Source organism: Pimephales promelas, chromosome 1, assembly GCF_988280905.1.
Source record: "Pimephales promelas chromosome 1, fPimPro1.hap1.1, whole genome shotgun sequence".
Lineage (NCBI taxonomy): Eukaryota > Metazoa > Chordata > Actinopteri > Cypriniformes > Leuciscidae > Pimephales > Pimephales promelas.
In genome coordinates, this window is record NC_142769.1 from 33,593,846 (window position 1) to 33,618,521 (window position 24,676).

At 38.7% G+C, this 24,676-nt stretch overlaps 2 protein-coding genes and 1 long non-coding RNA gene across 3 annotated transcripts in view; all 3 read left to right on the plus strand.

Moving 5' to 3' along the window:
• Positions 1 to 202: 202 nt before the first annotated feature.
• smad6a (SMAD family member 6a) lies at positions 203 to 7,451 on the plus strand. Its single transcript, XM_039688645.2, has 4 exons — positions 203 to 1,586; positions 2,675 to 2,731; positions 2,862 to 2,939; positions 6,679 to 7,451. Exons 1-4 carry the CDS (start codon positions 893 to 895, stop codon positions 7,218 to 7,220), a joined length of 1,371 nt encoding a protein of 456 aa, XP_039544579.2. The 5' UTR covers positions 203 to 892; the 3' UTR covers positions 7,221 to 7,451.
• A 443-nt stretch (positions 7,452 to 7,894) lies between these two features.
• LOC120491064 (uncharacterized) lies at positions 7,895 to 12,927 on the plus strand. The gene is made up of 3 exons (XR_005625187.2): positions 7,895 to 8,739; positions 11,096 to 11,181; positions 11,767 to 12,927. It is a non-coding gene; the product is annotated as an uncharacterized LOC120491064 (long non-coding RNA).
• A 7,502-nt stretch (positions 12,928 to 20,429) lies between these two features.
• The window catches only part of smad3a (SMAD family member 3a), a 35,545-nt gene continuing 31,298 nt past the window's right edge, over positions 20,430 to 24,676 (plus strand). The window contains exon 1 of the mRNA XM_039688564.2: positions 20,430 to 20,869. Within this exon, the coding sequence (XP_039544498.1) occupies positions 20,667 to 20,869 (203 nt within the window). The 5' untranslated portion in view covers positions 20,430 to 20,666. The remainder of the gene's footprint in view (positions 20,870 to 24,676) is intronic.

Consider the following 24,676-nt stretch of genomic DNA (forward strand, 5'->3'; position numbering starts at 1 on the left):
TTACAGCAGTAATATTTCGGTGTCTTGCAATAACGTTTTTTCGTGCACAATCACAATCACTGCAGCCATAACATTTTGGTTTCCTGTCGCAGGCAGAGCGCGCGCACACACACACACACACACACACACACACACACACACACACACACACACACAGAGGTACATGTTGCTCCTTTAAGAGTTCGGAAACTTGATACTGTGTTTGCGCAACAATCAGCGCGGCTCGCAGCCGCCAAAGTGTCTAGACGAGCACATGATGGGAATCAACCAATGGCTCCACTGCTCTCCTCAGGGGCCCCGTGTGTGTGTGTGTATCTGAAGAAAGAGAGTGAAACGGTGAAAGAAACCATCGAAGAATCCCATTAATCTCGCACGAAACACGGAAAGAATCCTCAAGACACTGTATGTCCATCTATCCACCCGGAACGACCACTTTGCCGTTGCAACACGATCATTTTCTTCCGCGAGGAGTGCGTTAAACGTCAATAAGGATTATAGTGAGATCAATTCATGTGCTCGGCGTCATTAAACTGCTGCAGGAGGTTCTCTTGAAAAAAAAGAGGTTTGTTTCGGAAATTATTTTCCTGCATATCGCGCATTTCGCGTTGTTTATCAAGAATAAAGTTTATCATGTTGATGATGGGGAATGTTTAGAAAGTGGATGCACCGCTCCTCGCGTAGTGCACTATGATTACAGCCATCCCGTTGCTACAGTGTTGACATTTTGTAGCAGTGGAGTCTAATGTTGGGCTTTGCTCAGGCTCTGCTCGGCTGTGCATGTGAGCACAGATCATTGATGTCGGACAGCGAGCGCACGAGCATTTGGAGTCTCCGCTGTTCTGACCAAACTTAGAAGGAAAAAAAAACGGATGCAAACTGTTTAAATTGTCGTATGTTCAGGACGAGACGCTCGGGTCTGGTTCGGCGACTCTGGAGAAGCCGTTTGGTCACCGCAGGTAAAGAGGGGGGCGATGGAGGTCCGGATGACTGGAGTGACAGCAACCCAGAGAAGGTCCCCAGAACGGAATACGAACTGGGAAACAATGCGGGCTCTTGCAGCAAACGCTTAGAGGAACGCGGGGAACCGGGGGTCCTTATTGAACAGGATGGGCCCCTCGACGAGGGGAGCGAGGGCAGGACGGTGACATGCTGTTTGTTTAAAGACCTCCCCAGAGGCAAAAACCGACTTGCTTGTCGCGTGGAACATAGGAACCACACCAACTACAGCAGTTTAAGTGGCAGGGAACTGAAAAATGGTGCCGTGACTGAACAAGAACTCAAGAAGTGCACTTATGCATTTCTCAAAAAGTTGAAAGAGAAGTCTCTGGATGTTTTACTGGAAGCTGTGGAATCTCAAGGCGGGATGCCGAGCGGATGTGTCCTTGTTTCGCAGACTGAAGTGCGCATTGGAGGTCAACTGGTGTCTCCACAGTACCTGTTGTGTCGACTTTTCCGCTGGCCAGAACTGCGGCTCTCCTCTCTCCTCAAACCGCTCTGTCACTGTCAAAGCTTCAGGGCAGAGGACAGCCAGACCCTCTGCTGCAACCCCCATCACTACAGCCGCCTCTGTGGACCAGTCAAAGATGGTAAGGGAACCCTGTGAATGTTTTTAGTCAAGGCAATAGTGACTTTCTTTTTCAATCTTAATCTAATATGCTTTTGAATTGTAATAATAACTCAATTTCAACCTTGCTGAAAAAACTGAATTTCTTTGCTGTTTCTTGCCACTGATCCAAGCTGGTCTGTTTGGTGCTTTTAGATGAGTTATGGGCACATTTTGGAAGTAAAAATTGACCTAAGCCAGGAGACCATCTTAAACCAGTTAAGACCATTTTAAACTAGCTGAGACCAGTAAACCATCTTAAACTGGCTTAATTATTTGTGTTGTGTTGAGGCAAAACACAAAATTAAGTCCTTTGTACTAATATAACTAATAGAACACTTTTTTTTCGTGAAGGCTGGGTGAATGATTGGGAGGGGAGTTGGACAGTGATACTCCTGTTCAGGAAGTGGAATTCCCAACTGGAGTCCCTCTGGGATTCTCAGTTTCTCCGCTCCCTCCCTATTCACAAAAACACTGCTCTAACATTGTGTATGAACAGTTGCAGATTGAGAACAGAATTGATTGAACAATAATCTTAGAGGAGGGTCAAAAGGAGGAAAGAATATTGCGTAAAATGTAGCATGCTGGTTTAGTAAAAATAAAAGTAGCATGACTTGCGCTGTAGTCTTACAAGAGAACTAGTCATGCATACAAATGGTCACTACAGTCCAACACTGATGTCCTGTAAGTGGTTAATAGTTTTAAAGCAAAGTCTGATACATTCAGTTTTTTTCATCTGAAGTTTTTATTCACTGTGTAAGCAAACGTGTTTCCACCCTCTGTAATAGTGAGATTCAGAACTGGTCACTTTTAATTGGATTCCATGCATTCTTGGCTCATAGTGACATATTCATTGTCTTTTTGATGGATGGCACTTCTTCACCTGTAATTTCCATACCAGCTGGTAACATTCTCATTGGCTGTAAACGCGCTGGAGAATCTGTGCCAAACGCTTTCTCCGTGTTAGATCTTTAGATCTAAGTCTGGTCAAATAGGCATCAGAGATGTGTTCAGTTTTGGTGGTATACTCAATCAAAAGAAAACTTTTAACTCCATTCTCTCTATTTTCAGACACACCACCTCCTCCATACTCCCATTTCTCCCCCTTACCAGAACACAAGCCACTGAGTAAGTCATTTAGTTTTCCTCAGTTCAAGTAAGCAAAGATTCCCTGAAATAAAGTATGATATTTTAACTCTTTTGTTTAAATGCAGTCAAATGGAGGATAGATTGAATTTTATGTCTTGTCATTTTGCAGATTCTTCCCTTCCAATGCTGCCTTACATAGAAACCGAAGCCACGCGTTCACACTGTGGCATGTCGCAGGACTATTCAGGTTGGTGTTCAAGTCTTCAGTAAATTAATGCATTTAAATGGGGGAAAAGTATTCGACAATTAATTACTGGTTGATCCAGAAAATCAAGTGATGTGTATTTACACTACTGTTCAAAAGTTTGGGTTGCCATTCAAAAGTTAAAAATACATTTAAAATATTAGATAAAGATTTTTATTTCTTTTGAACTTTATATTCATTAAAGAAACATGAAGAGAATTTAACATGGTTGCTTCAAAAAATATTAAGCTGGACAGCTGTTTTAAACATGAATAAGAAATGTCTCTTGAGCACCATATTAAAATGATTTCTGAAGGATAATGTGACGTGACACTGGCTACGTTTACATGCACACCTTTTGTTTCAATATGACTGAATTCATTCCGACGGTAGTGTTTACATGAACGCTAAATTAAGTGATCAGGTTGATGTTCGCGTTATATGACATAAGCTATGACGGGTCCTGACTAGGAGATGACGAGCACATAAACTGTTGTGCCGTGCTGCTTATATTTATCAATCAGTAAAAACACCCCTTCCCGTGCCCAAAATAAAGTGTCCGTGGATGAGAGAATGAAGTGAGGACTGATGGGACTTAGTTCTGCTCCACTTCACAGACAATGAGTGGTAGGAGAATTTTAGAATAATACATAAGTCATTTATAATTAATTTAACAACAACTGCACCTTGTCATAGGTCATTCCGCGCATCTCATTACAGCATTTCTGGCTCATTTCACTTGCACAGTCCTTTCCAGTTTTGTTTTTCAATCCGATTAAGTGTTTACCTCTCGATCAGATTAGAAAAGGAATAAACCACCCCTTCCCTTCCAATCCGATCGATTAAGGTGTTTACATGAAGGCTTTTCTGAAACTGAAAATTCAGCTTTGCCATCACAATTACATAAAAAAAGAAAGTAATTTTATATTGTAATATTATTTCAAACTATTCCTGTTTTTACTGTTTTTTAAAGACAAAGCATAAGAGAAGAAGGCCAACATTTTGAACGTTAGTGTATGCTGAATTTGATGCTTTGGTTTGGCTCTTGCTGTTTTCAGAGCTGCTAATTAAACATCTCAAATGGCTTTGCTAATATCCATGCTATCTTTATTAGCACTGGTCAGCTAAGCATTCCTCTCCTTATCATATAATAACCTCCCCACGTAAGGTTATTATATGATAATAACCTTTCTGTGCTTGTTGTAGGGTTCTTGAAGGAGAAGACATTTGTCTTGTTGTCACTTTCCTACTTTATCTTCTTCCTACAGTCCAATTATGTACCCATGTGGTTTATTGTTCTCTCCATTTCATAGCTTCTGAATTTAAAGATATTTTTAATATGATGAAAACATGTTACACCTTCTTTTGAATATTCATTCATCAATTTTGACTTTCTCCAGTTTGAATATGATATCAAGATGAGCTTTATGCAAACAGCCAAAAGACGTCATCCAGCAGCTTTTCAGCACTGAGTCAAAATTAGATTATGAGCAACAATGGGCAGTCTTGTCAGGATGCTGACTGGGGGACTCAGGGCCTCCTGAGCTCTTATCTGCTGTGAGTCTTCCAGTCCTGCGCTGATTATTACCCTGCATAGAAAGCTCTGAAGACAAGGAACAAGATCCTTTTGGTGTGTCGCATACTTTCTTTCCTCCATTATTTTCATGTTGATGCTTCCTGCTGAGTTTTGCAATGCAAGCCCTGGCACAGCCAGCCAGTCGCATTTTAAAATAAGGTTTAAATTACAGGCCTCGCTGTGGCTTCCCCTCTTCCTGACAGAGCGCAGGCCAACACGCAATTTAACTAATGAAATCCTGCCTGTCTCTGCAGAGATTCTTTGCAGATGTTGACAAAGAATGAGTCTATCAATTGTTGGAAAATTATTTGCCCCCGCTTTTTAAGGGATACGCATGTTTAGGCTTTTTAGATCTAGTCTTTTCTTTTTTTTTTTTTTTTGCCAGATTTATTGTAATTAGGTTTACGCGTGATATTGTTTGTGTCTGTCTGCATAGTTCTCTCAGTGTCTGCTCAGTATTGTGACTGGGAGAAATCATTTTGCTTTCTCATTCTGACAAAAGCTGTTAGTTTAATCTTAGATGGGGATCAATGTGCAGTCAATTCTCTTACCACAAATTCATCATGGCCGACTAAAAATGTAGAATAGAGAGACCCAACAATGAAAATTCTGAAAATCATTTACTCACCCTTATTCCAAATGAATTTGACATACTTTCTTATTTACAACACAAAGGAGAGATATTTTTAAGGAATTCTGAAGTACATGGGTTCCAAAATAACATTGGATCCCATTGACTTTTATTTAATGGATACATTTGTTTTATTTGTGGTCCAAGAAGAAAGGAAATCATACAGGTTTGAAATGGAATGATGGCGAGTACATGATGATAAATATTTTATTTTTCAGGTGAACTATTTCTTTAAGAGTTATTTCAGAGTGTAGATTTAGATGCACTGAAGGAAAGATGTTGGCTTGCTTTTGGAGCCAAACGATTTGCTTTTGCAGGCACTAACAACTGTGCATGCAAATTATACAGTGCAAATGAGCAACTTATTTAAAGTTAAAGGAGATCCTGAAACCTCATTGTCATTCACAATAGCATTGCTTACAGAAATAAATAATTTCCATTTCTTTGCATAAGATTTAAGAAAGTTAAACTTCAAATGAGGCACTCTTTGAAAAGCAGATTGTTTGTAGTCTTTTCCAGTGAACCAAAGAATTTATTTTTTTTGCAAATCTCTATGGAAATGATTATATTCCTCTTTGTCTTTTTGTCCATGCATATGTGTTTTTAAGCACATAGCATTCTAAGTCAGTGGCCAGAGAATCCAAGATAATGACAGCGTATTTCCGTACCCTGTCGTACAAAACTTACTTCATTAACAGTGTGTCCTCTGGTGTCTGCTTGGGCCAGAGAGGGTTGAGACTGAGCAGAATGGGGGCACAGGCCCAGGGCTTTAGATCTTCTCCCTCAATAGAGCCTGTGAAGCAAAATAATGCCATCAGTCTGTGTTTGAGTTAATCAGACTGGATAGGCTGGCGGCTGGGGGGTCAGGGGGTCGCGGGCCTTCACTGAGTGGTCAGAGAGCTGAATGCTGGTCCTCGGAGGGGGAGAGGGGGCCCCAGTCGGCCCCGCGCGGGGAGAGAGGAATGCTGAGGCAGAAGAGGGGGGTGTTAAGAGTCAGAGATGACAGATTTGGGCCTGTTAGTGGGGGTCGTTGCTTCTTCAGTTTCGAACCCTCTCCTGATAGGATTGGAGATCAAGTGAATGAATATGCTCTGTGTAATATCAAAAAGAACTAGGGAGCTGATATGAGAGTGGTCAAAACATTGACATTGCTTGTCATGACCGCACATTACAGTCGGAAAAAGTGCGGTAATGCTTAGGAACACTCTGCTGTGGCTTTCAGAAATACCAGAAAACAAAATTAATTATTATTATATCATTATTTGTTTAATGTTATAAAAGTATAAAAATACACAATATAGCTATATTTAATATTGCTACAATCGTTGGTATATCCAGTATTGTAGGAAGATATATAATATAATAATAATAATAATAATCAATTAATTTTTTTTTTCTTTAATCAGCATAAACATGATGTATATATATATATATTTATATATACATATGTATTTGGTATTCCAATTTGGTATTCTGTTTTATATTGTGCTTTATGTACTTTTTGTATTTCATACATTGGTTTTCTCACTCCTCAGATGCCAGTATGTCTCCATCCTCCTTGGCACAGAATCACTGGTGTAACGTGGCATACTGGGAGCTTCGTACACGCGTGGGCCGCCTGTACCCAGTTCACGACGCCTCCCTTAGCATCTTCTATGACCTACCTCAGGGTACAGGCTTGTGCTTGGGCCTGCTCCCCCTCTCTCCGCGTTCCACTTCCGTCCAGCGCACCCGCGGCAAGATCGGACACGGCATCCTCCTCAGCAAAGAGCCAGATGGAGTTTGGGCCTACAACCGCAGTCAGCACCCTATTTTTGTGAATTCTCCAACTCTGGAGCATCACCCCTACTTGAGTTTGACTGTGAGGAGAGTCATGCCAGGCTACTCCATAAAGGTTTTTGACTATGAGAAGTCGTGCCAAAATCAAGCCCTCAGCGATTTGGTGCGCCTGGAAGGGCCGTACGACCCAAACAGTGTGAGGATCAGTTTTGCCAAGGGCTGGGGACCATGCTACTCCAGACAGTTCATTACATCATGTCCATGTTGGTTGGAGATTTTACTCAACAACCACAGATAATGTATACACACAAACAAATGCAGACATACACAGTCTTACCGCATACTGCACACACTCACTGCAAATGCTCAGACACCCACAGCCACAATCCCAAATGTAATCTATCTAAATTTAATATAAAGTTTTATATAAACGTATTATATGGAATACTTGTAAATACGGAGTCATTTTTACAATTATTTATGTATGGTGCAATGGATGGACAGAGAAAATAAAAACAAAAGAAATGTACTTTGGATTTCTGTGTGTTGAAATGTGCCATTTTTGGAATTTACATCAAGTCTTGTAGTATACTATAAATGACTAAATTAAATTATATGCAGATTTTCAGCATGATCCAGTCAAGGATCACGTAGCTATTTAAACAAACACAAAAAGAATATATATTTTTTTAAAACCAATAGCACTTTTAGTATTTTATTACTTGTATTAATATCAGTGTAGGTATTTTGTCTGTTTTTGCTGGCTGCTTTCTGAGCAAAAGCTAAACCTCTAATTTAATTTCACCCTTATAATCAATGCCGAGCTTACATTCATGAATTTATCACTGGGTCTTTTGTCTTTGCTGACAAAGATTTTATGTTTGGTTGAATTTTCACGAATAAAACTCTATAAATGTTATTGCATATTTAAAATATGTGTCAAGGTTGCTATTTAGAGATCATTTGAAAATGTCCAATTAGTACTTCATTTTTCAGTAGAATGAAAATGCGCTGATAGTTTCTGGAGAATAAAGCGATTTCATTCCATTTTTTTTTTCCATTCAAGTACAAAGTAAACTTTACTATGCTCACACATCACATAAGTGTCACAGCTTTCCATGTCCAGTGTTGCAATACATCAGGGTCAAGGGAAGCTTTCTTTTAGTGCCGTTGTTTGTTCTAGAGGGCGACCGCGTAGCGGCTAGCTTACTCAGCAGTCTGCCTGGCCCCACCTCATCCCTTTTAAAACAGGACTCCCAGAAAGCAACATAGACATTATCCCTGCGCCATGAAGCCCCAGCCGCCCAGCTCCAGACGCATTCTTCAGCTCTGTGAACACCATATTATGACTGTGGAGACAGAGGAGAAAAACTAGCACCTTTGAACATTTATATCTGTGAAGGGAAACGGAAAAAAATCCTTCTGGCATTTGCATTCAGCTTGTTTGCCTTCTCAAGAATTTCGGCTGCTTTTCATGGAGGATTTAGTTAGATTCACCTTCTTTTTAAATCATTGTTGCTTCTCACACATTTCTTATGGCTCGATGGTTAACGTGTTTCTGCATAAAACAGCATAATCAACTCGAATAATATGGTCTGTGCTCTTACATGCATGAATGTTTTTAGTTTATAATTGATCTCATTTGTCATTTTCTGGAAGCAGGATCTCTGTCGGGAATGGCTCTGGTTTCTAGCCGTGGTGTTTTTAACTCCATGGTGGGCTGACCTCACAGTGAACTGGATTTCTGAGTGAATGTGGCGATTTTGGCTCAGCCGACGCTGCTCTAATTCGTTTGCAACTGCATCAGATCTTACCAGGTTGGGATTTATTTGTAAAGAATTAACTTTTGTGTAAACAGAGTTGAACTTACTAAAACGATACATTCTTGTTAAATCTGCTTGTTGAATTCATGGAATTAGCCTTTAAGGCTTGAAAGGATCGACCTACTTGAATCTCAATAGCACAATAGAGCTTTGAGGCCCTTAGGAAGAGAAGCAGATGCAGAGAGGCGCCATGATGACGTCACATAAGACATTTAATTACATATCAGCTGATTTGAATTTATTTACCACATGTCCCCCTTTCTTTCTCTTTGTTCCCATACTGTCTCAAAAAACAAAATGGATAAATAAGAATAGAAATTAGAGTAGGCAGCACCATAAATCAGTCTGTCATCGGGTAATTATCTAAATATAATATTTAGCCTTTATTTTCTTTCACCCTCTTCCCTTCATTTAAATCATTCAGCAGTCCACTATAAACTCAAGCCCATGTATGTGATGTGTGTAGAGTTTCTTTGCGTGTAGGCGTACTGGTGTTTATTCCTAATCCTGTCTCTGTTTTGTTTCTTTAAGCACTATGTCTGTCAGCCACTGTAGTAATTATAGTGAGACTGGGAGCCTGGCTCGGGACGGCCCGCTCCTTAAACATCTTTCAGACACAACACTGCTAGACCCAGATCCAAAAACACAGCCAAAACCGTTTCCCTACCCTTTCACCTTCCTTTTTTTTTGGAAAATCCTCTCATATGTCCCTCTCTCTTTTAAATCCCAAATGCAGTTTGAATTAGGTTACCCCAAACCGTTGGATGAGTATCTGGTTTTACTGGCAGAGGAAAAATATTTGCCTTTGCTTTATCATATAATTTTGAATTATTATATTTTCATAGGCTTGCATGGTATTTTTTTTTCCCTAGTATAAACTATGTACTTTGCAAAAGACTGAGCCACTGTAGACCGTCCAGCATTTCCTGTCAATAGCTCTGCAGCAGAGAAATCAATATGGTCCCCATGGAGCCAGACACAGTTCTGCTGTTCAGCTCCAGTGTTTATCAGACACACAGCGATATATAAAGAAGACAATCCATTCTTCATTTTATTCCTGATGGGATCATAGTGGTGTGTCTCAGTGGGCGACTATTATCTTTTAGAACTATTTGGTACTTGTTTGTTCATCACTAACTAACTGAACTTCTTAATATTATACATGAAAATTCAGAGTTAAACTTATTTCTATTCTATTCTAGACTGTTGGGTTAGAAAGTCTCTAACTATATCAGTTTCTGTCATGCTTCATGTCTTTTTTTAATTGAAATGGCAGAACCAAATATGTGACAGATAAAAATTGTTTGGAAATAGGGCAACCAAAAAACAAATGTACAAATCTCTCCTCTGCTTGTTTACAAAAAGAACAAAAGATCTCAATGTCCATATGAAGAGTTCAGATGCAAAAGCCTCTAGGTGCCATTTGAAATTTTCTTCTAGAATGATAATTTTTATCAAGCTTGTATATTTAAGTTCAGTGATTTCACTTAAATGGCAATGATAATTACCTATTGATTGTTATTTAAGTGAAATTACTGAACTTAAATATACAAGTTTGATAAAAATCATCATTAAAGAAGAAAATTTCAAATGGCATTTAGAGGCTTTTGCATCTGAACTCTTCATATATTTCAAAATGTTAGAAATTACATGTATTTTATGGAACATTTGCTTTGTCTAATTGGAAATACAATATTTTCCAGGTAAAAGCCAGGCCCTTATATTTGTGATATTTAACATTTAAGTATTGCAGGTTCAGAGAATTTTTCTTTTTTGCTGTTTTTATTGATTTTATGGAATACTGAATCTGTTTTTGTGCAAGTGAGATTAATAAATGCCAGCTCACTTTTAGTCTAAAACTACAATAATCATATTTACAGCACACTGTATACCTTTACTTTGGATTTCTACATGGGGACAAGAGAGCTGTCAGACAATAAATGGGAAAACAAAGTAACTTGTGCTACACCTACTCAAGTAACTCAGTATGTGCAAATTTAAAAGTAATCCATTACTTTACTCGTTACTTGAAAAAAGTAATCTGATTTTGTAACTTACTTGTAGTTACCCAAAACTTGTTTACTAACCCTAACCCATTATTCTACAAGCCCTAACCCTGCCCCTAACAGTCCACAAATACTGAACTAATAGTTGACATGTAGGTGCAATGTTACTTTAAGTCAAAAGAATGTCTGAAGGGGGCCGAATTGAATATGAATGTAATTTTTACATAATGCGAAACATTTGGTATTGTAAAAAGTGTTAGGATGTTCTCCAGCCTTCACTCCCACTCCCCTCACTCTCTCTATTTTCTCACCTTTGCTCTCTCTCTCTCTCTCTCTCTCCACAGGAGGATCAGATGTTCTCGAGTCTCCAGGAGGGCAGTCGGCCGGCAGACGGACTGGCTCCACACTAGACTGGGCATCCGTACACACAGTCAGACATTTTCTCATCAGTTTTACTTTCCCTATCCTCAGCTAAACATGCTTGTTGCTAGCAAACATTCTAGAGTAGACACTATATACACACATATACATGAGAAACCACATGTGTGCATTCATTATCTTAATCTATAAATATATGGGTTTCTCCTCAATCTTACAAGTACATATATTGGATAGGCCTATAAATACAGCACACAAATATGATATTCAAGGATATGATGACAAATGTTTTTTTTTAAATAGACATGAATATAATGCCAACTTAAGATGATATGATTGACAATCAGATGGGCACCCCCGTTTCTTTACTAAATAATAAATAGCCTACGATCAAATAATAAACATTAATAAAACAAAATGTCATATTTTGTTCCCTGTGACTTAATATCCTCCGGTTTAATGACTTAGGGATAAGATTCATAGTGCAGCAGCAGATAATGCATATACCCATTATCCCTGCGCCAATAACCATTGTCTGGTTTTTTTTGTTTTGTTTTTTCAAATACTGATAAAAAGTGTTTTTTATTATTATTGCTAGTTATCATCATCTCTGTTTCTCTCACACTTTCTCGCTCAGTGAAACCAGAGCGGGGGACATTCCTTCTTAAAATGGCCCCCTCTTCCTCTGTCTCATCCTGTGGTGTTGTTGAAGCAGTATTTCAGACCTGTCATAAAGTCTCTCAAGGATAAGTATCCTAACTACCTAAATAAGTGTCTACAGGTGATTGAGGTTTTTACACCTCAATATTACAATAAGGTATTCAATTATATTTTTCTCATACTGCATTACATAAAACATATAGATACATATAGATTCAGGCTAAATGGTTATTTTCTTAATTCAGGTAAAGCCCCTTCGGTCGTCAATTGTCTGCAATTGCTGCCACCTAGCGGCGTCTGAACTAACTACATGTCAGTAACAACGCAAGGCAGGAACAGGACAATCCTCTGGCATCATGTTTTGGCTACTGGCCATGCAGCTAGTCAATATTTTCCTGGAAGACACATTAGATGTGAATGCTCACTGGAGCCAAGCAACCTCAGATGTTTTCCTTTGCCGTTTCTGCTTCCATTCATGAGGAGTTGGAGCTCAGCCCAAATAGCTGTGTGATCCGTTAGTGATTTATAACTGTTCTGTATTGTTTAATCTCCTAAATTATACTAGCAGACACTGGAAACGTTTCCATGGTTTTCTAAATGCTGCCTAACCATGATGAATTTTTTCAGCCCACATGGAGTCTTTTGCCTAAGACATGTGAGAGAGATGTTCAACTTTTCATAATAGTCAAATGGTCTGTCGGCAATTTTCTTGTCTGCATTGCTTGCTGGGAAATCCAGCTTAAAATGGTATCTGTGTTTTAGACAAGGTTCTTTCTAGCTGGTCTGAACTGGTCATTAGCTGATCCAACCTAGTAGACCATCTTGGACCTCCAACAAATCTGTAACCAGCTGATTAAACCAGCTTAAAGTGGTCAGTTTTGAGTTTGTTTTGTCACAATATGATGTCTGTTCTTCACAATAATAGGACAACAGTATGAAAATTCAGTCTTTTGTCCACTGTATACAACTCTAGAAGATGTGATTGTTATGAGTTATGGAGTGCATTTCTCTCTCTACATATTCATTAGCAAATTACAGTGAATGTAGGCTCCATTTTTATTCTAATAAGTGGAAAGTTTTCGGAGCTAATTGCATGCTGGCTTTTGCCACTCTAAATAAAGGCTGGTGTTTAATTAAAGAGTATCCCATGATCAAACTCTGGGTTGTATAATGGGTTGTGTTTACCCCTCTCCGTGTGTGAGGCAACAGCTAAAGAGACTAGACTGTTCAGACCCCATGTTTGCTCAAGTTATATTTTTAAAGTCTGTTATTTCCTCTTAAGAATATTTGCAGTGCACACAACAGTATTTAAGTATGGATTAAAGGGCGCTTGTAAAGCTGCTTCAAGCCCCTTCGGAGCCCCTGCTTCTAAGACCCACCCAACAACAGTAGACCTGAGCCGAGCCCTGCATTCACTCACACAAAACTCGCCCCGACAGCCCGGCCCACAACACTGCTGACAGTGCTGGTTCATCACTTTGAACTATAAGATGACAAAAGTAGACAGCAAAGGGAATGTATCAAATATATATATATATATATATAAGTATATATAAATAAATAAATATATAAAAATATTTTCAAGGTTTGTTATCACAACATTTTTTCTTTTGTCAAATCAACTTAAATAATTTATTTAGTTGAGATAACTTATTATTTTGAGTTTCTTGTTATGATTAAATCAATCTCCTTCATTGTATTAACTCACTTTTTCCAGTTCAATCAACTTAAAATTGTAAGGCAACCAGGTTACTTACTTTTTTAAGTTAATCCAACAATATTTTTTACAGTGTATATATAGGGCTGTCAAAATTAACATATCAATTTTTTTCAGTTTAATGTGTTAAAAATATTGAGATATATCTCACAAAAAAATGTGATTCAGGTCAATAGAACGAAAAAAACCCCCGCAAGTTTTAGAGACGTGTTTTTTTTTTAAAAAAAAAAACTGAACTTATTTTAACTTGAGAGCTACATTTTTAGAGTTCTGTGTGTGTCATGCATGAGACGCTGCAAAAGACATAAGATGTGAACGCAATGGTTAAAGACGTCCGTCTAGCGCGTGTTTACGTTGAAACATATTGGAAAAGTAATGCAGTTGAATGGAAAAACGCGTTTTGTGTTAACTTAATGGTCCCTAAAGCAATATAAAAATAACTACAAAATGTATGAATCACTCATTTTTCTAAAGTAACACTATCCAACAGCGACACCCACAGGTGAAGATACAGCGGGACGCCGCATCTCTCTTGCCTCCCCTGACTCTGAGTCCATTGAGTTTTAACACACACCTCAGCGTAAGGTAGGTTTAGTGGTGGTGGGTGGGGATGGGGAAAATTATGTGAGAAGGCAATGCCTCCTTCGCGCTATGAGGGGATGTGATTAATTATAATTGATTGGTACATGGTAAATCCACATGTACATCCTGCCCGGCCCCCGGGAACACGCAACATGGCCTCACCCGGGTCACCCCCTTTCTTGTGTGTTCCTGGGGACAGGATATGTAGCTACATTTTAGGGGTTGTGATGTCACCAACCTGGGAACAGGCTCGTTGTAGTTTCTCCCAGCCAGTTGTTGTAGTCCTGGAAAAGTGATTTCAGTACAAGAAAATATCTCCCTTTGTATTGAACTTTGGGCTTTGTAACTTTGCAGATGCTGTTAATGCTGAAACAGCAACATTACACAATAGGCCTATAGTTAGAAAAGTGAAATAATAATTAAGGACCCATTTAAAGATGCATCTCTGTGTCTTCGACCAGTGTTTACCAAGCATAACGACTGAAGGTGCATTCGTCATGTTTAAATTAGCCTACCTTAATTTCGAGGTTTCAACTTGTCACAAACTTTCACGTCCTCATAGAGCTCATAATTACAGCTTTTAAAATGGGACTTCTCTGAGAGCTCATATTTTTACCACGTGACCGCTGCAGATTGATTTAGGCTTGATAGTGGCGCTAGAAAAGCATAATTCCCAGTCTGAGGATGCGTGAACAGCTCAGAATCACAGCCTATGCTCAGAATAGAACGTCACGTGTTGCCATCTCGAGCCTCCGGTAGGCGTAATTACAACACAGCGTGAACGCAGATGGTCCGAAAATATGTTGACTATATATATATATATATATATATATATATATATATATATATATATAAACCCAGCTTAACATCAGTCTAAAAATAGCATATAATATAAATTGTTACTGCCTTTTGTTATTATTTTTGAATAAATGTAAAAATGCTAACAGTAACATGATGGGATTGATAGGCTATAGGCCTACTTGGTTTTATTAAATAGAACATTAATCACATTGTTAATGTAAAAATACAAAATATAACTGTTTTGTTTTCTTTTTTTATTTAACGTAAAGTAGCTAATGCTTAGAGCCATGAAAATGTGACAATGTTAAGCGTAACGGACATGAAGATACATTTGATTTTATTTCATTCTCATGGCCTGATACAACCTATGAAAATACATTCTGTGTAGCAACTTCAATAGAACATCTTCGCCACCAGGTGGCGCTGACATGCTTGTCTGAATCCTAAAAAACAGCTAGCTCCATACCATCTGATCTGTCCAATTAAGTATAAATTTAGTAGGACCAGCTGAGTTGTAGAAAAAAACAATTGCAAGGGACATGCTAAGGATAACGACTTTTAGTTGTGTGGTAGCCTATCATCCCCCAAGATAAACAAAATAGATTATCTTCAACTAACCCAAATAATAGGCCAAGATGACACTGGATATTTTAGTCATCGCTTGCTGATCCATATCATTCTGCCCTCAGTATTTCCAACACACAGTTGGCTATTCGCTCTGACTCATGGGTGCTAAGACCAGTATGCATCACACTCAGCACAATAGAGTCAGATCTCCTCCAGCCTTGTACACGCATCAGCACGTGAATCATAATCCTCACATGGGTGTGTAGTACTTTGGGCCCATATCATCCACAAAATATATGCCCTCCATGCTGGGTCTGCACTCTTTTAGTCCCTGTTACTCACAGTAAAACAGAAACATACACACGGTGAGTCACTGTTGGTTTTGCAACGCAGCACACTCCTTCAATAATAAAAATCCAGAGCGTTATATTATGTAACGCCTGAGTGTGGGCTGGTGTTGACTGGTGGTGTGTGTTGGTGACCAGATTTATCACAGCCCTCTGAGCTTATCAGCGACTGCGTTGACTACAGCATGCAAAATATTTCAGCTGATCATATGTTTTCTTGTTTATCTTTTTTATTCCAGTGATGAATTTTACTCACAAAGAATGCTTCAGAACAGCATTTCCTCATTCTTTACATGAAATAGGATTGAAAAACTTTATTTTAATATGCAAGAGGTGTTGACAAGCTCTTAGTTTTCTTGTGCAGACAATCAGGTAACATATAGTTTGGGTATTTATGACTTTAAATAGTTGTATTTGTGCTTTGGAACAACATCACTTTAAATTTGCGCTTTAAAGAAAAGACTAAACTGAGTTTGACCTTCCCCATTAGCACCCATTTAGCACTCAATACACTTTAAATAAAAAAGTGACTTTTTTTGTGCAGTGCTTCGAAATATGCGTTTATGGCAGTAACTGAAAAGTGACTTCTGCCTAAGGAGGTTTATGTGTGTGTTTGCACATGCCTGTTCTGTTTTGAAGTAGGCCTATGTGGACAGATTGATGGATTTTGAAGGGCAAATACTTTTATATTGTGCTCTGTTGCCTGGAATCTTTATGCTGTATTGGTGTGACTGTGACTGCTCTCAAGTCTGCCATAAAACTTGCCTAGGTACACTCGCACACACACACTCACACACACACACGACATATGCACATTTATTTAACTAAAAGCAATGCCAATGGGGACATACAATAGATTTCTATGGTCTTTATACAGTATACAGATTGTTAATTTATAATTACCCACACGCTAAACTTAACAGAAACCGTTTTACCTTTTTATAACTAAAACAAAACATGAATACACTGTTATTTAAAGGTTTGGGGTAAGTTTGTTTACAGTAATACTTGATTTAGCCATGACACATTAAATTGAACCAGCCCGGACCAATATGGAATTCAGGATCAGCAGGGGTGCTATCATAAACATAAATGTGTGCATGCTTAGGCCCTACCCTTCAAACAAACATGCATACACAGACACGCATTAGAATGAATAAAAGCACAAAAATCTAAACACGGATGGGTGCATGTAAACATACAGATACTGCCACACACAAACACTGCTACTCAGAGCTCTTGGCAGACATGTTTGTTTATCTCTCCGTACCTGCCACTCACAACAACATACTGGAGCAAAGTCATCACGTCAGAACTGATTACCAAAATGGTTCAGTAACTTCTTTCCGGATGTCTCCAAAGCAGTACATTAAACTAAGTAAATATTTGCATATATACAGTAATAGTATACTGCATACTAAAGTTCATCAGATGTTGTTTTCAGTTCTGCTGAGTGTACAGATGAAGCTAAAATCATTCTCCCACCTGTCCTTAATCATTTTATTTATTTATTTATTTATTTATTTAGAAAAGGGACAGTGTACATTAATAAAAATTCTTAAATGTAAATGTACCCAAATTAGCCCAAAGGCTAGTTTTCATTGGTAGTCCCTTTGCCAGATGTTATTAGGCTCTTAACTAGGGAAAAAAAGAGTTAAAAATTACAGCAATACAACAGTCATAAAACTAAGTATACAAAAAGACAATGTATAAATACAGACACAATTAAACCAAAAAAAAGAAAAGAAATTAAAAATATTTTAATTAAATATGAATGAATAGGTCTATAATAAAATTAATAATAAGGTTAGTAATAATCATTGGTTCCAGTATTGTGTTAAACACTGCTGATAAGACCTAAGCTTCATCTTATCACTCAAACACATGTCCTCCACTGGGACATTCAGCCCCCTCAGCCCCTCTTTACCACCTTGTAGCTCCCCAAGGTCTCTTGAGTCAAAGTATGCACAATACCCTCATCAGCCATCAGATTGTATAAGGCCATTACTCATTCACGCTGCCTTGCCTTTTGTGTGAGGCAATTCTTCAGACAAACACATGCACGCACACACACAGACACATATATCCCCAAATCCCCCCACTTCGCTCTTCTAGATCCCATCTGCCCCCTGCCCCCACACATCCTAAACTACAAGCCCCCTAGGCCCTGGACTTCATCCCTTCCTACACTCCTCAACCAGCTGTCCGGGAGCTGAATCCCCTGAGGGAATAAACAGGTGCTGAGCTTGTGCTGGCCACTGCAGTCAAGCTGCACATTTTAACACTCGCAGCCTCCATCCTGCCACACGCTTTCACACAGATGACAAACACACACACACGTTTAGCTATCTAACTGAGGATACCATTCAGACCTTTGTAAACTACTGTATACCATTCAAATGTTTAGGGTCATTTTTGAAAGTATCTCTGCTCACCAAAGCAGTAGTATATTGTGATATATTATTAAAATGTAAAAATGTTTTATACTTTTAAAATGCAATTTTTGCTGTAATATTATTTTCATGATCCTTCTGAAATCATTCTAATATGCTAATTTGATGCTTTATTAACTTTTAAAACTTTTATTTTTTTGGCTTTATTGTCACTTTTAATCAATTTAAAGAGTCATTTAAATGGTGAATATGTTTTTGAATGGCAGTGATTAGATGTAGCCTATATTTGTCATGTAGGCAGCTTTTGAAGTACTACGTCAACTCATACACAAACATGTTAAATTGTTCTCTGAGGAAATATTAATTTTTGAAAACCTGAAAATGACATTTCAACCAATTAGAACACATCTCTGTTCATCATACATTTATATGAAAGATTCAGAAACTACACTGTGCAGTTTTTTATGTTTTGTATTCATGCTGTGCACAGAATCTGTTTATAGATTGAGTATATATTGACCATCAACGTGTGGGAGGACAAGAAGAAAGCAAATGCTATGAAAAAATATACATCAGATGTTCTTTAAAATAGATAAAAGGAAGAAGCAGTGCCATGCTGAGCTGAGGTCCAGGCTGGGTATTTTTAGCACAGCTAGTGAACTGTTTTAAAAGTGTACCAAGGGTTGCTATACTCAAATTTAACTAAATGTGTGTGGCCAGAGTTTAAAGACCTCAATGTAAAACTCTTCGGTTTGAAGCTGTTTTAAAACATTGCCTTGAAGTTTTATCACTACATCTTAGAAAATCAAGGAGAAAAAAATGGCTCAATCTGATAAGGATAAATCAAATCTGACTAGTGCAGTCCCTTGTGTTTGCATTTTGCATAACAGCTGGCCATTGGTTGCGCACACTTCTTTTTGACACTTATGACCTAAACTCCCACTGGCATATGTTCATGTGTGTGTGTGTGTGTGTGTGTGTGTGTGTGTGTGTGTGTGTGTGTGTGTGTGTTCCAAGACTATGGCCAGTGATGATGACATAAAAACAAACACAAACAAAATGAAAACCATTCAGGTTAAAAAGTTAGTGTAAAAAAAAATCAAGACGTAACTTAAATAATATTGATAAAATATCATCACAAGTCCACAGAAGAACTAAAAATTGGATCATGTACATTTTTATCTCCTCTATTAGCTATCCATTTACACAATTAGTAGTAAAATCTCCTCAATCTTCTATCCCCCAAAATTAGCAGTTTGTTAAGACTTGTTTCTCTGCTCCTAATGAGTCTTGCAATGTTAGTTTGAGTTAGGAGTTTGTATGATTGCATGTTGTTGTCATGGTGAGGGCAGGCATCACCATACTCAGCAATATTCACTCCCTCACTAAAAAAGCAGACAATGCCCAGTATCAGATGAATTAAACCCTGTAGCCTATTATAGGCCTGTTTGGTGGGACAACCCTCACAGAGAAAGAGCTGGGGGTGGGGGAGGTAAAGGAAAAGGGAATGCCACTCTTTTCTCTCTTTAGAATTAAACTGTGCTTTTACTGTGAATGATAAGTAAGGTCTTGTATAAATTGTTTCCTGTGTGTCACTGTCTAATAGTGGTTATTGGGTGGGTTTTATGAGCGTTTACAATAGCACAAGAGGAAGGGAGCAATAAAACTGTTCAGTAGGACTGTTTCAAATGTATGACATTGCGCCTCGTCTTTATGTCTATGCTTTATGTTTGTATGAGTATTTTTGGCCACGTGATGTCAACATGCCACACTCATGAACCATACCAGAAACAATATTGAGAAAATTTATTAAGATACGCGTTATTAAGAAACTGTTATGACTGAACTCTCATGTGATTCTACATTATTTTAAACATATTTCCAAAAGTTGCCTAACTGCTCATTGCTTTAGGGGTAAAACTTTTTAATGAGGAAAAAATACCGAGTCCACCTTTAAGCTTTAAATGCAGACGCAGTGAATCCATTACAGTCAGAGAGCCGCACCACACAGCACAGCGAATGCCTTTAAACTTCAGTAAACTTCATTTTTTCAGCGGTACACAAAAACGTAGGTTATATTATAAACAGACAGGTAATTGTTTTTCTCATTAAATATATCAGTTTTATTTCTCTTCCAATTCCAACCTATCCAGATGGGATGGAGGGGACTACTTTCCTGCGCGGAGTGATATGAATGGCCTCGCAGTTATTGGTGTGTGTGGCGCGCTTTGCCTGCCTGATGATCTCGAGAGACGGCCAGACGGAGCAGAGCTGAGCGCTGAACTTGAGACCGTGTCTCAGTCACGCCTCAAGTCCCTCTTCACTTTTCTCCATATTATTATCAAGCTATAAGTAGTTTATGTTGATTTACCACCTTCGGATTACACTGAAGATTAAAAAAGTATCCAGAATTTCTCTCCCGAGGTGCGTGAGGGACTGCGCAATAGAGGAACGTTGAACTCAATTCAACATGTCAATTTTACCGTTTACTCCGCCGATTGTGAAAAGATTGCTGGGCTGGAAGAAGGGAGAGCAGAACGGACAGGAGGAGAAATGGTGCGAAAAGGCAGTCAAGAGTCTGGTGAAGAAGCTGAAGAAGACGGGACAGCTGGACGAGCTGGAGAAAGCCATCACAACTCAGAATGTCAACACCAAGTGTATCACCATACCACGGTGAGTGTTGTTAAAAACATCCTCGACTTTGCTTAGGAGAAACATCGGGTTGTGGTGAAATGGGGCTGTTTTACGGTCGTGATTTTTGCCGAGCCAGCCCAAATAGTCTCAAACTGAAGTTATAACACATTCAAACAGCACAGTGAGGTTTTAAAAAAGCAGCAGAACCCCTTGTGTTTAGGAATCAACTGTGTGTTTCCTACAGAGATCATAAACGGCATCTCACACGCAGCAGCTCGTATCTGTTTGTTATATTATCAAATTCCGACACTCCTGTTGATTTATTATGACTTCATACTCTTCGTGGTTTTCATAAACCAACATTTGCCTTGCCTGGGGCTGTCATTTACTCTCTGATGAGGTTATATAACCCGACCTTAATCTGGGGAGCGCTGGTTGTAACTGCTGTCTGGCAGTGTATGGAATCCCGTGCTTATATTTTGGATGGCGGATATATTTGGCGCAGGACGTTCAGCTCTTTTATTCTTCATAAGTGTGTGTGCATCGGTGGATATAGGATGGACGTTGTGGTCTGAAGTTGTTTTTTCTCAGTTTCGCAACGACTGGTTAATCTTGTTATGTCACAGTGTCTGATGCTGGCCAAGTGCTCACAGAACTTGAGGGTTGCCTTCAAGCCCTACACTTCAGTCTCTGCACTTCAGTACAGAGAAGCATTTGCACTGGTTCTGTTATATTGTTTCGTTGATGCATACACACATTGTGCGAATTAACGAGCTATTTAGAGAGGTCACCAAAGAGTTTTTGTAAATTATGCTTAGACATTTTCTTATTGATGAACTTGGTTTGGATTGTAAATCTTGTATAACATAATCATAATTATGTCATTTAAATAGTGTTGTGTTCATTGAGGCTATCTTTTGTCTTTTATATTAAATTATGTAAATACATGTCACAACAACCATTAGTAAGATTAATACTTTTATTCAGCAAGGATGCATTAAATCGACATTTATAATGTTACAAAATATTTCTATTTCAAATAAATGGTTCTTTTTAACTTTCTGTTCATCAGAGAATCCTAAAAAATGTAGTAAGGTTTCCACGAAAATGTTATGCGGGACAACTGTTTTCAACTAATATTAATAAGAAATATTTCTTGAGCATCAAATCAGTATTATTTCTGAAGGATTATGTGACACTTAAGACTAGACTAATGATGCAGAAAATTCAGGTTTGCCATTACAGGAATAAATTGCATTTTATTGTGTTTTTGATCAAATAAATGATTATTGCTGAGCATAAGAGACATGTTTAATAAACATAGAAAATTGTATATCAACGTTAGTCTACATCAACAACAACTTTATATTGGTCTGTGGTTATCGTGATCCGTTCATATTATATTCATTGGGAGTAAGGGGATAAGATAAATCAAACAATCAAAAAAGTTTAACAAAAAAGTTAACCAAGAGAAAGATGCATATGAGTGTGAGCAAGTAATGAATTGCTTATTAAACACCGGACCGCAGTGTCTGTTGTCTTTTTCACATAGAAAAGTTCTTGTGATGTACCGTGATGCTCTAATTATTTTTCATCTGCATGATGGAAATTTACAACCTTGTCAAATTGACAGATAATAATTATTTCTATTGTATTCTGATCGTATTACCAGTGAAAAATTAGTAAATTAGTTTGGATTTTAATTCAACAAGGTTACTGAGAGTAACTTCTCAGTTTACAGACACTAAATTACTGTAAAGGTAAAGACTACAAAAAAAAAATCTCACCCCTCTGTAATCCTCAGCCAGCCTTATAGTTGTTGCTGCCTGTAACCGGACGAGTTTCTGTAGAACCTCATAAGAGAGTTTATTCATGAGCTATATTGCAAAGTCATTGTCTTGACACATTTGGGTTGCTTGACTAAATTTAATATATTTGCTAAATTGGGTTGGCCTACGGAATTGAATTAAAGAAGACACTTTGAAGGAGTATGTGACCTTAAAGTCACAACATTTACAGTCCCTTAGAGATTTTCTTTCCGAATTTAAAGTTTGCATAGTTTTGTGGTGTTACAGGGCCGAGCAACTTCGGTCCAAGCCTGCAGCGCTGTTGTATTGGTTGTTGTTTCCAAACAACAGATCACTCAGTGAAAGCAGGGCTCCCAGCCAGAGATCAGGCTGAGTCACCCTGGAGGGAGAGTGAGTTTGAGCCTGTGGCTTTGTGGTGTGACCCACTGGTGCTTCTGTGGTGGAGCTTGGTGGTGACAGAAACCATAACAACAAGTGAGGACTGCATTGCAATCAACTATTGCGATGCGAGTTCCGGTTCTTGTGTAACTCAGATTGACTGGGTTTGTGTCAGTTAAGTGCATAAAAACAGTTTTAGCTTAGACTTCAGTCAGTTTTTGTCCTTGTTAGATTTGTGTAACCTGAATCAGCACAGTATCCAGTCCAAGGCTCTATTCTTGGCTAGAGATGCAACACTCTGCCTCACCCTGCTGGAGGATCCAGATTCCTCAGACACACTCCACTCACCTCAGGCCACACAATCCTGTCTTGCAGCTCATGCTGGGAACCTGTCCCGGCCTGCTGGAGTCCCAGAGAAAGACTGATAAAGAGATAGGATTGAGTGGAATATGACATCGAGTTCAAGAGAAGAGGAGATGGAAGACAGATTGAAAATGTCCAAGACAGGTTACGAAAAACATAATTATACCATAGTCACACTTCCTTCGCCTGACATACACCTGTCGAAGAAGCCCTATCGGAGTGTCCACATAGACTTCCTGAGAGGATGTCTGTTCCACAGCTTGTCTGTGTTCTGAGATTCCTGCTAAATCTCAACCCCGCAGTCTTTGTTTGCTTTTGCACTTTTCGCACAATGACTTCAAAGGCATCTGAACTGTGAATTAAATCTGTGGTCCATTGTGTGGGCGCATTCAACCGAATATTCAAACAAGTCGCCCTATCAGCTTAGAAATTGTATGTGCCCTGCCACACCGATAGAGTTTATTGTTGGCATTTAAAAAAGTGAAAAGTGTCTGTGTCTGAAAGTGTCTGTGCCTTGAAGAGATGTCTGGCTTTAAGTCTGACATCCTGAAACACTATACAGTATGTGATTCAAAGGCGCTTTTGATAAAACGTGGAGATTGGATGTCATTGGCTTGTAATTGATGTGCCGAGGGTTGTTTTGTTTCAGCCAGAGTAATGTCTTCAAAGCGCCGCTCGTCTGAGGGAAGTGAATCTGTCTGATAATTCAGAGTAATTGTGTGGCAGCTGATAGAAAGAGAGTGAAAGACAGCACGACAAAATTTCACAAGCCTTTGAAGTGATGGCTGAAACGAACAGTAAAGACACTATGTGGCGAGACCCACTAGCCACGGACTTGTCGTAGTCTTTTAACAGTTTTGTCTACAGCACCTTACTGTGCACTTATTACTGTAACTGTCCAGTCCTGCGGTTAGGTGTAATAGTGATGATACATAGGAGGATGTAAAAAAACATTTTTGTGTGTTGTTTAGTTTTGGGTTGACTGAACAAATTGTAGTCTAATGTGCCTCAAGGAAAACCTGAGGCCCATTAGGCTGGTTTTGGGTTCACCTGATCCTGGTGGAATGTCTCATAGGGTGCTGTGCAACTGAATGTAACAGAAGACCAGACACACTTTTTAAAATTTCAACTATTTTTACCTTCACTGTCTTAGAAACACAACGCTCAAGGTGGTTCTCTGAGACGCAAAATGCAACAGTCAAAGATGTCTGTGTGAATGAATGTGTATGGCTGTAGCGCCAGTACTCAAATAGCATTCATGCAGCTCAAACAGTAAAATGTGGTGTTAGCATTGGCA

Coding starts and splice junctions, on each gene's coding strand:
- smad6a (XM_039688645.2), top strand. CDS start 893: ATGTTCAGGACGAGACGCTCGGGTCTGGTTCGGCGACTCTGGAGAAGC. Junction 1,587..2,674: donor CTGTGGACCAGTCAAAGATG/GTAAGGGAACCC, acceptor CTCTATTTTCAG/ACACACCACCTCCTCCATAC. Junction 2,940..6,678: donor CATGTCGCAGGACTATTCAG/GTTGGTGTTCAA, acceptor CTCACTCCTCAG/ATGCCAGTATGTCTCCATCC.